Source organism: Sturnus vulgaris, chromosome 16 (genome assembly GCF_052056855.1).
Source record: "Sturnus vulgaris isolate bStuVul1 chromosome 16, bStuVul1.hap1, whole genome shotgun sequence".
Classification (NCBI taxonomy): domain Eukaryota; kingdom Metazoa; phylum Chordata; class Aves; order Passeriformes; family Sturnidae; genus Sturnus; species Sturnus vulgaris.
In genome coordinates, this window is record NC_142258.1 from 1,863,402 (window position 1) to 1,879,406 (window position 16,005).

At 46.2% G+C, this 16,005-nt stretch overlaps 1 protein-coding gene across 2 annotated transcripts; it reads left to right on the forward strand.

Annotated features, from left to right (window-relative positions):
• Window positions 1–2,425: 2,425 nt before the first annotated feature.
• C1QTNF8 (C1q and TNF related 8) lies at window positions 2,426–10,117 on the forward strand. Of its 2 annotated transcripts, XM_088174231.1 has the most exons (4): window positions 2,426–2,509; window positions 2,613–2,703; window positions 6,505–6,721; window positions 7,943–10,117. In XM_088174231.1, the coding sequence occupies exons 3-4, from the start codon at window positions 6,517–6,519 to the stop codon at window positions 8,488–8,490; spliced, it is 753 nt and encodes a 250-aa protein (XP_088030357.1). In that variant the 5' UTR covers window positions 2,426–2,509; window positions 2,613–2,703; window positions 6,505–6,516; the 3' UTR covers window positions 8,491–10,117. The 2 variants fall into 2 exon arrangements, with proteins under 2 accessions (XP_088030357.1, XP_014748982.2); XM_014893496.2 differs by lacking the exons at window positions 2,426–2,509; window positions 2,613–2,703 and having other exon boundaries at window positions 6,478–6,721.
• The last annotated feature ends 5,888 nt before the right edge of the window (window positions 10,118–16,005 follow it).

Consider the following 16,005-nt stretch of genomic DNA (forward strand, 5'->3'; position numbering starts at 1 on the left):
AGCTCCAAAAAAATTCCCTTTTTTGCACTGAGCTTGGTTTGGGAAATTCGTTTGGGGAAAAATCTCCTTCAGGAGCTCAACTCGGCTTCCTGGATTTTTGGTCCTGTCAGGAATTTCAAGTAGTAAAAAATGAAATAGAAAATTCTTGGATTCTTGGTTCTCTCAGGAATGTCAAATTTCAAAAAAAAAATAAACAGAAAATCCTTGGATTTTTGGTCCTCTGAGGAATTTCAAACTGAAAAAAAAAAAAAATCCTCAAATTCTTGGTCCTCTCAGGAATTTCAAATTGCAAAAATTTAAATAGGAAATCCTCAGATTCTTGATCCTCTGAGGAATTTTAAGTAGCAAAAAAATGAAATAGAAAATCCTCAAATTCTTGATCTTCTCAGGAATTTCAGATTGCAAAAAATGAAATATGAAATCCTTGGATTTTTGGTCCCTCCCAATTTTCTCAGCCTCCTCTCTCCTACCTGGATACTGTTGAATTCCCTCTTTTTTGGACTCTCTGTTCCTTTTTTTATTTTTTATTTTTTTTTTTTTTTTTTTTTTGTGCTCTGATTTTTTTGTATTTTTTTTTTTCTCTCCCACATGGACAAAATCCAAATCCCTGTGTAAACAGGAACATCCTTCCCTGAATGGGATCATTATTCCCAAAAACCAAGCTGGCGTTCCTGCAGGCAGAAATCCTGTTTATTCTGGACACACCAGCACTGCTTCCATAAAATCCAGACTAAATTAAAAGCTCCCGTTTTGGATCATTCCTGGACAGTTTGGGACAATTTTCCAGGTTTTCAGACCCTCAAATTATCTTTTTTTTTTTTTTTTTTTTTTTTTTTTTTTTTTTTTTTTTTTTTTTTTTTTTTTTACTGAAGTCACTGTTTTCCTCTCCACCAAAACAACGAAGAGGAAAAATTCGAAATAAAATTAAATTTTATTGATTTTTTTTTAGTGAAAATATTTCTATTAATAAAAATATCTTCTTTAGAAAGCCTTTCTTTATAAAAAAATTTTATTCCTAAAAATATTTTATTTTAATCCAACATCCCATAATCCCTCTCCTTGTCAGTTGGGATGCAGATTTCGGAATTAAAAATTGAATTTCAGGTTTTTTATAAAATATTTCTATTAATGAAACCCTTTTCTTGATAAAAATATTTTCTTTAGAAAACTATTTTATTAATAAAATATCTCACTTATAAAATATTTTCCTTTAAAAAATATTTCATTCTTTTCAATTTTCGAATTTATTTCTATTTAAAATCCTTTTTTAATTTAAAAAAATCACATAACCCCATTAAACTTTCATTAAACTCCATGAATTCCAAACCATTCCTGTCACAACTCATCCGCCAATGATTTTTTTTTTCATTTATTTATCCCAGCTCCACCCATGGATTTAAAGGTGTTTTCCTTCTTTTATTTGGAAAAATTTTTCCATGGAAACAGCTCCGGGGCTCGGGGCTCTGGGAGCTCTGGGAATTGGGGCAGAATGGGAATTTTTGGGATCTGGAATTCAGGAAAATTCCAGGGAAGAGAAGATTTAAACTTGGGATGGGAAAAATTCCCCCTTTCCCTCCTGGTGTTCCCAGGCTGATCCAAGCAGGAAAAGGAAAAAGTATGGGAAAAGTAAAGGAAAAGGAAAAGGAAAATAAAAAGGAACAGGAAAAGGAAAAGGAAAAAAGGAAAAGGAAAAGGAAAAAAGGAAAAGGAAAATAAAAAGGAAAATAAAAAGGAAAAGGAGAGAAAATGAACAAAAAGAAAAAGAAAAAGGAATGAGAAAGGAAAAGGAATGGAAAATGGAAATGGAAATGGAAATGGAAAGAGAAATGGAAATGGAAATGGAAATGGAAATGGAAATGGAAATGAAAAGGGAAATGGAAATGGAAATGAAAAGGGAAAGGAATGGGAAAAATAAATTCCAAGCCCAAAGTGACTTTAAATAAATCCCCACCGTGCTTTTCCCAAGGAAGTGGCCGAGGGTAAAAAAGTGTGGGCACAAAAATCAGGGAATTCTGGAATGGTTTGGGCTGGGAGGGACCTTCAGGGTGATCCCGGGACAATTCCAGCATCCAAAGCCGATCCAGCCTGGCCTGGGACACTCCACAGCAAATCTGGGAATTCCATCCCAGCCCCTCCCAGGGAAGAATTCCTTCCCAAGATCCATCCACACCTCCCTCCTTCCCCTCAAAGCCATTCCTGCTTTTCCAGCTCATGCACAAATCCCAGAGATTTTATTGTGACTTCATATTTTCCTTTTTTTTCCCCCCTTTCTCCTGCTTAAAAAGATGCCGAAATGTCCCAAAGAAAAATTCTTTCCATGTGATCCCAGCGCTTTCCCTCTTGGCTGGAGCTCTGGATGTGGTTTTGGGTTCTGTGGTGGAGGTTTTTTTTTCATCCTTTTTTTTTTCACTTTTTATTTCCATCCCTGGGTGAGGCCCTGTGGAATTCCAGACTGGCAGCGAATCCCGAGGAAAACAGAGCGGGACAAAGGCGCAGGAGCTCGGCACAAGTTGGTGCAAGCAAAGAAAATCGGGGGGGAAAAGAAAAAAATTCCTTTTGCCAAGATTTCCTAAGGATCCAGCCTGATTTTCCGTGTTTCTCTTGGATTCCAGCACGGGAGCTGCAGCCTGCCCGAAAAACTGCAGCGGCAGCTGAGGAATAGGGAAATAAGGGAAGGAAAATCCAGGGATTCTGAGGGACGAGGTGAGTTACAAGGATTGGGATACAGGGATTGGAATAAAGGAATCATGGAAAAACAGCATTCCCACCCTGCTGAGCAGGGAAAAGGAGGAATGAGGGGTTTTGGAAGTGCTGGGGTGGATGGAATTTATCCCAATTCAAATTCCCTGTCCCATTTTCCTGGGATAACGCATCCTGGACAGCCCAGGCCGGAGCTTTTCCCAGCGGGATGCAGCTCCCGGTGGGATGGGGATGGATCCCATGTGGCTGCGGGACACGGGGCGGGAAGGAACCGTGCCCTGGTTTCCACACGAGTGGAAATTTTCAGGGAATTGCGCTTCTCCAACCTTTTGGAATGTGCTGCTCGCTCCGGGATGGGATTGGGATGGGAGCGGCATCCAGGCACCGCATCCCGGTGGGAAAATCCCAGCCGGGATTTGCTCTGCAGGGACAACCCCGAGGGCTTCGAGCTGAATTCCCAGCACTGGCAAATCCCGGGAAAGCTGTTTTTCCATCGGGAAGGGAGAAAAGAGGGATCAGAGGGGTTTGTCCTGCGGGAGAAGCTGCCCTGGGAATGACTTTTACTGTAATTCCTGCTGAATCACCGCCTGGGCTGGCTCGGGAGCCGGGAATTCCGCCAGGGAGACGCCCAGCCTGGAGCAGGGACAATTCCAGGACACTGCAGGAGTCAGAGGTGCGGGCAGGACACGCAGAGGAGAGGGAAGAGCTGTTCCCTTGGGAATCGGGAATATTCTCCTGCTCCCTGTCCTTGGGAATCGGGATGATCTTCCCTGTCCCGGGCAGGGAGAAACCTTGGGATAAAGAGAAGGAAAAAGAGAAAAGGGAAAAAGCTGTTCCCTTGGGAATCATGAATATCTTCCTGCTAGGGCAGGGTGGAAACTTGGGATAAAGAGAAGGAAAAAGGGAAAATCTGTTCCCTTGGGAATCGGGAATATTCTCCTGCTAGGGCAGGATGGAACCATGGGAATTTGCAGGAATTCAGGTGCCTGGGAATGTTTCCATCCAGGCACAGCCTCTCCTCCTGCAGCATCCCCATGGAATTGTGTTAAATCCATGGAATTGTATTAAATCCATGGAATTGTGTTAAATCCATCCAATCCCCCAGGTGCACAGGGGTATTTCCTTGGGAACCTCTTCTCTTCCCATTCCCGGTGAATTCCTGGTGTATTCCTGGTGAATTCCTGGTGTATTCCTGGTGAATTCCTGGTGAATTAATTCCTGGCGAATTCCTGGCGAATTCCCGATGAATTCCCGGTGAATTCCCAGCAGGTGAGCACCCCAGTGTTTGCTGCTCAGGGCTGGCTCCTCTTCCCAGGATGGAGGAATTCAGGGAATCACCTCCACTGGAAAAAGGCCCAGGCTAAAAAAAGCACCAGAAAAATTAAAAAATAAACCGGATAATTGGAAAAGGAGCTGCAAATTCCCGGACAAATATTCACCCAGGCACTGTAAATCCACTCCTGGATCCCTGCATGCCTGGATCCCGATTTTCCCTCCATTCCTGCCTCTCTCTCAGCACTTCCAGCCCCTCTTCTCCATCACCCCAGGGCTGGATAAACACTCAGGACAAGGACATCGCTCATCCTCCAACCATCCAGGCGGTGGGAATTCCTGACCCGCTTCCTTTTTGGCATGTAAATATTCCTGCCTGGGATTTCTCAAATCCCTTCTGCCCCAGAGCAGCTCCTGGAGGATCTCCCGGATGTTTTGTCCGACAGGAGCTGCCGGAGCTCAGCACAGGAATCCAGCAGCGTTTTCCTTGGAAAACACACAAACTCCTCCACTATTTTGAGCTTTTCCACAAGGAGCTGCCCACTAAGACATTTTAGATCATCCAGGGGGAGAAAATAAAACGAATTCCGGAGAAATCCTTTCCGAGAGGAAGAACAGTGTCAGGAAAATCCCAGCCCTGAGGATTCCTCCTTTCCTGCTGCTCCCGATCCAAGGAGCTCCGGAGCTGTGAGGAACTTGAGGCTGGAGAGGAGACAAAAAAGGTAAAAAAGGCACAACTGGAATATTTTCCATGTCTGGAATGGTGCTGAGCTCCGGGGCTGGCACATCCATGAGTTTTCCATCGAGGTTTTGGGTTGAACTGTGGGGTTTGAATCGAGATTTGTCCCGAATTAAAAGGGGCAGTGCCTGGTGTTGTCCATGAATTTAAAGCAAGGATAGTTATGGATTTATTTTTTTATCAAGTGAAGCCCTAGGAATAACAGGAAAGAAAATATCAGCAGGAATTCAGAGCCTGACTCAGGGAATCCTGGAATTCCTGAGGTTGGAAAAGCCCTCCAAGACCATCAGGTCCATCCTGGGTTGGTTTTTAGGATTTTCTGCCCATTTAATCTTCCCGTGTTTCCATTCCCGCTTGGAAACTCCAAGATGGCTTTAAAAATTAATGGAAATTAAAAAGGATTTAATTACATGGAATTCAAGGCGTGAATGCTGATGGAAAAGGAGGATTGATCCCTCCTCCAGCTGCTACTGGGATGAGGCACAGCTACAAATCCAAAGGGATTTCCAGTTCGGATGGATTTCAGGAAAGAATATTCCCTGCTCTCAGAGAGAAAGTCTTTATTTTCCTGCTACTAAGGATTTCTTGGATTTCCAGGAAGCTGGAATGATGTGATTGACAATTCTTTTGGAGCAGGGAAGAATGGGGTGAACACATTTCCCAGGAATGCTGCTCCAGTCCCACTCCTGACAGGTTTTTCCTCCTTTTCCCCTCCCCTGGATCGTTTTATTCCCAGGGAAGCAGCTCCAAGGCTGGAAGATCTCCCTCCTTCCCTCCCTCTGGGTGTTTCCATGGAATGAAATCCATTAAATCCATGAATCCTGGATTTCCAATGAAGTCCAGGCCATCCAGCACCCCCTTCCCAAGCTATTCCAGGAATTCCAGCTGGTGGGAGAGGAGCCATTCCCAGCCTGGGGTCAGCCTGAGTCCATCTCACTAATTGGACTTTGGAGAAGATCCACGGAGGCATCGATCCAAGAAATCTGCCCTGGATGAGGCTCCACTGCAATCAGTGGAATGACATTAATTACACATGGGAATGGGAATGAGTGGCCAATCTCCAGCCCCAATCCTTCCCTGGGAGCAGGTCAGTGAGGAGCCAGAGAAAATTCCACTTTTTTCCCCATCTGAGGCATTTTTTTCCTGGATTTCTCCCAGTATCAGCTCCAATCTTTCCTTAGGAACAGGTCAGTGAAAATTTCTCTTTTTTCCCCATGTGAGGCATTTTTTCCCTCGATTTCTCCCTCTCCAAACCCTCCCTTGGAACAGGTGAAAAGAAGAGGAATTTTCTCTGACCTGCTCCTAGGGGAGGATCGACCTGAATCTGGGAGAAATCCAGGGAAAAAAAAGCCTCAGATGGAGAAAAAAAGAGGAATTTTCTCCCTGGATTTCTCCCAGAATCAGCTCCAATCTTTCCTTAGGAACAAATCAGTGACCAGAGAAAATTCCTCTTTTATCTTTTCCCCAGAAATTTCCTACCGGCTTTGTTCCAAGAGCTTTTCCCAGCGGAGCTTCTGCTCCCAGCAGGTTTTGTTTGGCTTGGGATTTTTTTTTTTTTTTTTTAATTTTTTATTTTTTTTTCCTCCCCGCTCTTTTGTTGACCTGCTGTCTACTTGGCAGCTGTCACAGGTAATGCCAGCCAGGAATTGCCTTTCGCAGCGCTCCGAGGGCACCGTTCCCACCCGGTGCCAATTCCAAGATCCGTTAATCATTAACCCCAAGGAAAGCACTGGCCAGGTGGCCTCGATTGGGATTCTCCCCCCTTAATGGTTTGTGTTCCTTCTCCTCTCCAGCTGCTCCTGAGGATGAGCACCTTGATCCTCCTGCTCGTGTTTTCCATCGGGAACGCCGGATCCCAGCCGGAGCTGCCCCGGCGGCGCCTGGCGTGCGTGCGGTGCTGCGGCGCCTCGGAGCGGCCCGTGGTGACCCAAAGATCCGCCAGGATGAGCGGAGATGCCCAATATTCCGTGCCCAAAATCCGGCCCACCATCGACATCACCATCCTCAAAGGTGGGCGCGGCTCGGCCCCTCCTCCTTTGGGCCTTCCCTGCGGGAAAATTCAGCCCGAAATTCAGAGCCAAGGGCGAGGGGTGTTCAAAGTAAGGTCAAAAGGTGCCCAAAATGTGGTGGTGCCCAACACGAGGTTAAAAGGTGCCCAAATGTGCCCCAAAATGCCAAAACAAGGTCAAAGGGTGCCCAAAATGTGGTGGTGCCCAAAATGAGGTTAAGGGGTGCCCAAAACGTGATGGGGCCCCAAAGGTGCCGAAAATGAGGTTAAGGGGTGTCCAAACGTACCCCAAAGTGTCAAAACAAGGTGAAGGGGTGCCCAAAATGTGGTGGTGCCCAAAACGAGGTTAAGGGGTGTCCAAATGTGCGCCAAAGTGCCAAAACAAGGTCAAAGGGGTGCCCAAAGGTGCCCAAAATAAAGTCAAGGGGTGCCCAAAATGTGGTGGTGCCCAAAACGAGGTTAAGGGGTGTCCAAATGTGCCCCAAAGTGCCAAAATAAGGTCAAGGAGTGCCCAAAATGTGGTTGTGCCCAAAATGTGCCGAAAATAAAATCAAGGAGTCTTCAAAATGTGATGGTGCCCAAACATGACCCAAAATTAATCCTTCAGAGGAATGGGGAACTGCTCATATCTGACCAATATTCCCAGATTAATTCTTCTGGGAATTGGGAAACTGCTGATATTTGATTGATATTCCCAGATTAATCCTTCTGGGAATTGGGAAGTTTCTGATATCTGATTGATATTCCCAGATTAATCTTTCAGAAGAATGGGAAACTGTTGATATCTGATTGATATTCCCAGATTAAGCCTTCTGGGAATTGAAAAGCTGCTGGTATCTGATTGATATTCCCAGATTAATCCTTCTGGGAATTGGAGAACTGCTGATTTCTGATTGATATTCCCAGATTAATTCTTCTGGGAATTGGGAAGTTTCTGATATCTGATTGATATTCCCAGATTAATCTTTCAGGAGAACGGGAAGTTGCTGATATCTGACCGATATTCCCAGATTAATCTTTCAGGAGAATGGGAAGTTGCTGATATCTGATCGATTTTCCCAGATTAATCTTTCAGAAGAGCTGGAGCTGCTGATATCCATCCGATATTCCCCGTCTGGGCACGCAGCTCCCCAGCAGCTCCTCCGCTGCCCGTCCCCATCCCATTCCCGCGACGTGCATCCCCCACCCCTCTGTCTCACACTCTTTTCCCTCCCCCTTTACAGGCGAGAAGGGCGAGATGGGCGAGCGGGGCCTCCCGGGAGCCGTGGGCAAGGCGGGAGAGCGCGGGACTCGGGGCCCCAGCGGCCACAAGGGCCAGAAGGGCCAGCCCGGGCCTCAGGGCCACTCGTGCAAGCAGCAATTCGCCGCCTTCTCCGTGGGCCGCCGCAAGCCCCAGCACAGCTCCCACTACTTCCAGCACGTCACCTTCGACACCGAGTTCGTCAACCTCTACCAGCACTTCAACATGTTCTCCGGAAAGTTCTTCTGCTACGTGCCGGGCATTTATTACTTCAGCCTCAACGTGCACACCTGGAATTTCAAGGAGACCTACGTGCACCTGATGAGGAACGAGGAGGCCGTGGCCGTCCTCTACGCCCAGCCCAGCGACAGGAGCATCATGCAGAGCCAGAGCCTGATGCTGGATCTGCAGGAAGGGGATGAAGTTTGGATCAGGATGTTCAAGAGGGAGAGGGAAAACGCCATCTACGGCGAGGAGTCGGATGTTTACATCATCTTCAACGGGCACCTGGTCAAACCCACCCTGGAGTAGGAGCTGCTCAGCTCCAGAGGCACCCAGCAGGGTCTTCCCTCTAGGAGTGCACCTCTGATTCCATCTGGAATGCTTGCAGCCCCTGGAAGAGTTGGGTTTTTTGGTTTTTTTCCACATCTGCGCGGATCCAAGCTGAGCAAGAATTCCAGAAGGTTCCCAGCTCCCTTTGTGGCCCCTCAGGGACATCCCCGGGGTTTTCCCGATTGACAGCAAAAATTTCCCGCCTTTCTCTGTGTCTCCCATTCCATCTGGAATATCTGTAGTCCTTGGAAGGGTGGGGGTTTTTTTTCCCACTCATTTATGGATGGAGGGGACTGTTCCAGCTGCACAAGAATTCCAGAAGTTTCCCAACTCTCTGTGTAGCCCCTCAAGAACATCCCTGAAGAGTTGTCAAATTAACAGCAAAAATTTCCCTTCCTTCCCTGCGTCTCCCATTCCATTTGGAATATTTGGAGCCCTTGGAAGGGTGATTTTCCACCCCTGTGTGGGCAAAGGTGACTGTTCCACCTGCACAAAAATTCCAGAAGATTCCCAGCTCCCTGTGTAGCCCCTCAAGAACATCCCCAAAAATTTACCAAGTTGGCAGCAAAATTTCCCTCTTTTGCTGCGCTTTAGAGAAGGAATTATAATAATTAGGATATAATTATGATTGAATAATTATCCTTAAGGACCAGAGTGGTTATCCAGGTGCTAATTAAGGAATTTCGTTATTCCTGCAAAAATCTTGGCTAAGTAGAGCCCCCCCACCCCGCCCCCAGCAGCACCAGGTTGGAAATTTGGTGTTAAAATGAAGATTTTGCACAGGAATTAATCCCAAATTCCGGTTTGTTTCTGTTCTGTTTCACATTTCATGATTCCAGCAGATTGGTGGAATTAGAGAAATAACAGCACATGGATTTGGGAAAGCTTTTCCAGGGAAACAGAGCTTGGTACAACCACAAACTCCAGAGAAAAACTTCCCACAAGAACATCCAGCCTGGCTGGGAATGTGCTCCCAGCAGAATAAAATACTGGGAATTTGGGATTTGCCAATTTGGGATTTCAGTCTGTGCTCCTGTCTGGACATTCCCATATTGGAGCACCAGCATTTCTGGGAAATGGAGGAAAAACTGGAAAGAAAATGGTGGAGGTTTTTTTTTTGGTTTTTGTTTGTTGATTTGTTTGGTTTGGTTTGGCTTTTTGGGGGTTTTTTTGTATTTTAGGGACTTAGGTTGTTTTTTTTTTACCCAGAAATCCCAGCTCCATCTTGGAGCTCCCTAGTTTCTGGAAAATGAAGGAAAAACTGGAAAGAAAAAGGAAGAGTTTTTTCTTTTTAGGGATTTAGGTTTTTTCCCCCCCAAAATTACCATCTTGGAGCTCCATCATTTCTGGGAAATGGAGGAAAAACTGGAAAGAAAAAGGAGCTTTTCTTCAAGCAGTGGTTTTTAGGGATTTGGGGTTTTTTCCAAAAAAAATATGGATAGAACCATGGTGCATGCAGCAAAACCCCAACATTTTATCTCAATACTTATTTTCCTTTCTCCCAGTCTCTCTTTTGCTTCCCAAACCTTTTGTACAAAGAATCCAGGGAAATTCTTGCCAGGAAAACACTTCCATGGATCTCACCTCCCCCAGCTTTGGGAAAAGTAGCTGCAATAAAGATTTTGCTTTCAGTACCTGGGGTTGTTTCTCATTTTTCCACAAGTTTTTCCATAATTCCCACCTCCTCCCAGCCTATTTTGGGGATAAAGGTCCTGTTTGGGTGTGGTTTCATCCCTCTGGATGGATTTTTCTCAGGAATAACAACAGGCCCTGGTGCCTTGGGCAAACTCTTCCCTTCCTCTCCAGGAGGAAACTTTGGATTTACAACAGGAACAGCGAGATAACATCGAGGCCGATAAGGAAACCAGGCAACAAATCAGGCTAATGGATTGCCTCTGGATGAGTGGAATGGGATTTAATGAGTCTGGCCAGGATCTATCCGCTCCCAAGGATTGGGAGAAAATGCAGGAGATGGGAGGGGAAAGTGGGAAAACAAACAGAGAGCGCTTCCAAGCCAGGGAGCAATCCCGGCTAAAAGCTTGGATGGAGACTTTGGCCTTCCACACCCTCCCTGCAGGCTGGGAGTGGTGATTCCCAAACTCTGGACAGGCTGGGAATGGTGATTCCCAAATCCTGGAGAGGCTGGGAATGGTGATTCCCAAACTCTGGACAGGCTGGGAATGGCGATTCCCAAATCCTGAACAGATTGGGAATGGTGATTCCCAAATCATGGACAGACTGGGAATGGCAATTCCCAAATACTAGAGAGGCTGGGAATGGTGATTCTCAAATCCTGAACAGACTGGGAATGGTGATTCCCAAATGCAGGACAGTCTGGGAATGGTGATTCCCAAATACTGGACAGGTTGGGAATGGTGATTCCCAAATCCTGGATGAGCTGGGAATAGCAATTCCCAAATACTGGACAGGCTGGGAATGGTGATTCCCAAACCCAGAACAAGCTGGGAATGGTGATTCCCAAATCCTGGAGAAGCTGGGAATGGCAATTCCTAAACTCTGGATAGACTGGGAATGGTGATTCCCAAATCCTGGAGAGGCTGGGAATGGTGATTCCCAAAGATAGGAGAGCTTGGGAATCTCCATTCTTCCCAGGATGAGAGGTGGGATTTCTCTGGGAGGTTCCCTGTTCTTTTTCCATGCTCTGTTCCTGAAAATCCTCAGGATTCCTCGTTCTCCTCCTGATTTTCCAGATTTTATTTTTCCTGGCAAGATCCAGGCAAGGCCAAACCCATCTGGTGCTCTCTGCCCTCAGCAACCTTTCCTTGCTTAATTTTGGAATATTTCCTGCTCTTTCCCAGGTTTTCCAGTAAAAATCCCCGGGATTTTGATGGGGCAGAAATCCAGGGGGAAACTCTGGATTTGTGTCCTTGCAGGGCTGGATTTGGCCCCAGCAGAGATGTGGGATGAGGTTGATCCCCTCAGGAAAGGGCAAACAGGGAGGATGAGCTGAATCCCTGGGATGAGGAGGGATTTGCTTCCCTATTCCCAAACCTGTGGATGTTTCCTGCCCAGCTGCATTTGTATTCCAGCCAAAAGCTGCTGCAGAGGTTTGGGCACCCAACAATTCCTGCCAGACATTGGGAATGACAGCCTAATGCTATTTCCAGGGAAAATCACATTAAAATCAACCCTCCAAGGAATTGCTTCCTCTCCAGATCGTTCTGGAAACAAATCCCTGTCTGCTGGCTCCAGGCTGGAATGCTGCAACCTCAGCCACCCCGAGGCCATTTCAGGAATGAAATTCCACGTGCAGGAAACTGAGGAATTGCCACTGGATTTGGGGTTTTGCTGATCCAAAACCCTGTGAATTCCCAGGGAGTCACATTGGAATTGTCTCCCTTTGGAAGAATCCAACACAATTCTTCCACCAGATCATTTTTTGTCCCTTGTTTTTCTGTGTTTTCATCCCTTTTAAAGCAGAATCCTGAATTTTTCCAGGATGGAAAAGAGACCTGGACAGGGATGGGTTCATGGATGTTTTCCCACCTCGGTGATCCCATGATTCCAGGGATGCAGATCCCTCCGTTCCCATTTCCTACCTCTGTCTGTGTGGCCCAGCTCAGCTCCGGGTTTTTATCAGCTCAGAAATCCACGGATTCGCTTTTCCCTCCCTGAAAACCTGCTGGAAAAATCCAAACACCACGGAGTGCCATGAATTAATTCCATGGAAATGCCTCTGGTTCCTGTCAGGAGCCAGGCACAGACACGTTGGGAAATGAAATAATTCCAAGTGTGGGATGCAGGGCTGTCAGCCCTGTCTGGCACCCGGCATATGGGGCTGGAATCTGTGGAAAAAATGGGACAGGGTTGCAAACAGGATGCTCTCATTAATTCTGGGAATGCATAATTAATTAATTACCCTGCCCAGGGGAGCTGCTGTCACCACGGCTCCCGGAGCCAGCGCTTCTCCTCTGGTGAGGCAGGAATTGTGCACGGAATTTGTGTTCCCTGGTTCTTGGAATCAGGAATTGTGCACGGAATTTGTTCTCCCTGGTTCTTGGAATCAGGAATTGTGCACGGAATTTGTATTCCCTGAATTTTGGAATCAGGGATTGTGCAAGGAATTTGTATTCCCTGGTTCTTGGAATCAGGAATTGTGCACGGAATTTGTGTTCCCTTGTTCTTGGAATCAGGAATTGCACACGGAATTTGTATTCCCTGAATTTTGGAATCAGGAATTGCGCACGGAATTTGTGTTCCCTGATTCTTGGAATCAGGAATTGTGCACGGAATTTGTTCTCCCTGGTTCTTGGAATCAGGAATTGTGCACGGAATTTGTGTTCCCTGGTTCTTGGAATCAGGAATTGTGCACGGAATTTGTGTTCCCTGGTTCTTGGAATCAGGAATTGTGCACGGAATTTGTTCTCCCTGGTTCTTGGAATCAGGAATTGTGCACGGAATTTGTGTTCCCTGGTTCTTGGAATCAGGAATTGTGCAAGGAATTTGTGTTCCCTGGTTCTGGAATTGTGCAAGGAATTTGTTCTCCCTGGTTCTGGAATCAGGAATTGTGCACGGAATTTGTATTCCCTGAATTTTGGAATCAGGAATTGTGCACGGAATTTGTTCTGCCCGGCTCTGTTGTTCATCCAGGAATCCTGTCCAGGATTGCTGCCCCATCCCTGGAAGTGTCCAAGGCCAGAGTTTGGAGCACCCTGGGATAGTGGAAATCGCTCCTGCTCATGGCAGGGGTTGGAATGGGATGAGCTTTAAGTCCCTCCCACTCCAAACCATTCCATAGTTCTTTGTCTTGCTGGGAAAAGCCAGGAGAGCATAAATTCCTTGAGGCCTTGGAGGTGTTTTTATCCTTTATTTTTTCCACCAGATTCCCAAGAGAAAACCGTGGATTCACCTCTGGAGCAGGGGGAGGAAAAACCCCAAATCTGCCTCTGGAATATAAAATAAGGATCCCCTGGAGCAGTGGGAGCTGCAATCCTGGATCTCCCATCCCAGAGGGATGCACCAGGATTATAAAATCTATAATTTTATTCATGATACCATTTACACTATAAATTTGGGTATAAATTATAAAGCCGGCAGAGGTGATCCATGGAAGGTGAAGGGAAAACTCTGCCCTGACAATTCCCAGGTCTCTGCACTTCCAGGGCTGGGCTGTGTTTGCATCCAGGCTCAAATCCCGACAGGAATTCCTCTGTTATCTCCCATCCCCACAGGCCAGGATTGTTCATTCCCAGCTTTTCCCGAGGGCCGCCGCTTTTCCTGCTGGAAAAAGAGCAGCAGGTTCACGCCAGGCTGAGGGAATGGGAATGAATATTTGGGATGACTCCCAGCTCGAGGTCAGGAATGGGATCCAGGGATTAAAGGCTCAGGAGAAGGGAGCAGCAGGGACGGTTTCACCTCCCGTGGCTTTCCAGGGAATGACGGGCAGAGAGGGAGGATTAAGTGTTACAGGATGGGAGCAGGAAAGGGAGAGGGAGCACAGAAACCCCGGAGCATCGCCCATCCCATGGCAACGGCGCCGCATTTCCATGGAGGAACCCAAACATCACCCGAATGGGCGGGAATGAGCGATCCAGGAACAGCAGGAGAGATCCAGGAAAATCAGGAATGATCCAGGAAAAGCAGGAGAGATCCAGGAAAACCAGGAGAGATCCAGGAAAACCAGGAATGATCCAGGAAAAGCAGGAGTGGGGGGAGGTGAGCAACTGAGGCATGCCAGGTGAGCCAGGGGCTGGAGGTGGAGAAAAGGAAAAGGAAAAGGAAAAGGAAAAGAAAAGAAAAGAAAAGAAAAGAAAAGAAAAGAAAAGAAAAGAAAAGAAAAGAAAAGAAAAGAAAAGAAAAGAAAAGAAAAGAAAAGAAAAGAAAAGAGAAAAGAAAAAGAAGGAAGGAAAGGAAAGGCAAGTTAAGGAAAGGAAAGGAAAGGAAAGGAAAGGAAAGGCAAGTTAAGGAAAGGAAAGGAAAGGAAAGGAAAGGAAAGGAAAGGAAAGGAAAGGAAAGGAAAGGAAAGGAAAGGAAAGGAAAGGAAAGGAAAGGAAAGGAAAGGAAAGGAAAGGAAAGGAAAGGAAAGGAAAGGAAAGGAAAGGAAAGGAAAGGAAAGGAAAAAAGGAAAATATTCTGGGAATGAAATCACAGGAATTAAATCAGCTGCTCCTGCCTTGGCTGTGGCTCCAAGGAGCAGGGAAAGGCACTGGAAATTGGGATTTGCAGGTTTTCAGGATGCTGCTGATGGATCAAGGCTGGGCCAGGACTTTGTGTCCCAGGGAACGTTTGGATCCCAGGGATAATCCCATCCCTGGAACCTCAGGGAACAGAGGAGTTAACTGAGTTATCCTCACTTTTACTGGGAGTTAGAGAGTAAAAAATTCCATGTGTGTCCTGCTCTTAATCCAGCATCAATCCATTGATAAATCCCGGGATAAATTCCACACTTCAGGCACATTCCTGAATTTTTTCTCCCTTGGAGAGCAGCCAGGAGAGATCCCAAAGGCAGAGGATTCCGTGGGGACCCTGCTGGAACCAGGAAATTCCCAGTGAAGCCCATGAATCCCAACCCCTCTGACATTCCCACCTGGAATTTTCCCTTTGGAATTGCTGTCTCCTAATTCCACTTGTCCAAACCGAATCCACGATTTCCCTCCCTCAATTAAACCCATTTTTCATGGAATAAAGAGTGAATCTTTGAAGGAAGCTGCTCCTGTACCCCAAAGGTCGCTCAGTGGATTTTTCCACACATCCTTCCTTCACATCCTTTGGTATCCAGCAGCTGGAATTCCCTTTATTCCATGGATCTCATTGAATATTCATAGCTGGGGCCTCAACCAGAAATTCCAGTTTGTTTTTTTTTTTAATTGAATTTTTATTTCATCCAAATGATTTTTCCACCTCCTGAAGCTCAGGTGGACACCGGGCAAATTTTCCAAGATCTTCCCGTGGGTGGTTTTTGTTTTGTTTTTTTTTTTTTCAGCAAAGCCAACATTTCAAACCCTTGGATGAATCAAAGGAAAAGCTGAATAAGCTGGAATTGTCTGTCGAGGTATTAAAAATTGTCACTCAATGCCCGAGGCTGAGGGATTGGGGTTGGAATGTGTGAAAAAAAAAAAAAAAAAAAAAAAAAAAAGAAAGAAAAAAAAAAAAAAAGAGAAAAAAAAGGGATTTGGGGAGTGTCGATGCTGTCTGGAGCTTCCTGGGAGGGGCTGGCTGGGAGGACAGATTTTCCCGGGAATTTGTCAGTCTTTGTGGAAGGATGACATGTTTTGATGGAATGTGTGCAGGGACGTTGGCAGCTCAGCTGGCTCCTCAAAATTCCACTGCCAAGCTGCCAGGAAAAGCCCAGGAATGGCGTTTGGGATTCAGGGAAAAGCCAGAAGAGCTTCCAAAGGCACGGAGTGGGTCTGAGGGAAAATTTTTTTTTTTTAGGATGGGGAGGGAATCCCGTGGAGGAAAGGCTGTGTGGAACTGGGAGAAAAAAAAAAATCCTTGGGCCAGGAAAAAAAAAAAAAACTCCTCCAAAGCATC

What these genes read in the sequence shown, in the direction of transcription:
- C1QTNF8 (XM_014893496.2), top strand. Translation starts at nt 6,478, where the DNA reads ATGGTTTGTGTTCCTTCTCCTCTCCAGCTGCTCCTGAGGATGAGCACC. An exon ending in CGACATCACCATCCTCAAAG is followed by an intron (nt 6,722 to 7,942) that starts GTGGGCGCGGCT and finishes CCCCCTTTACAG; the next exon opens with GCGAGAAGGGCGAGATGGGC.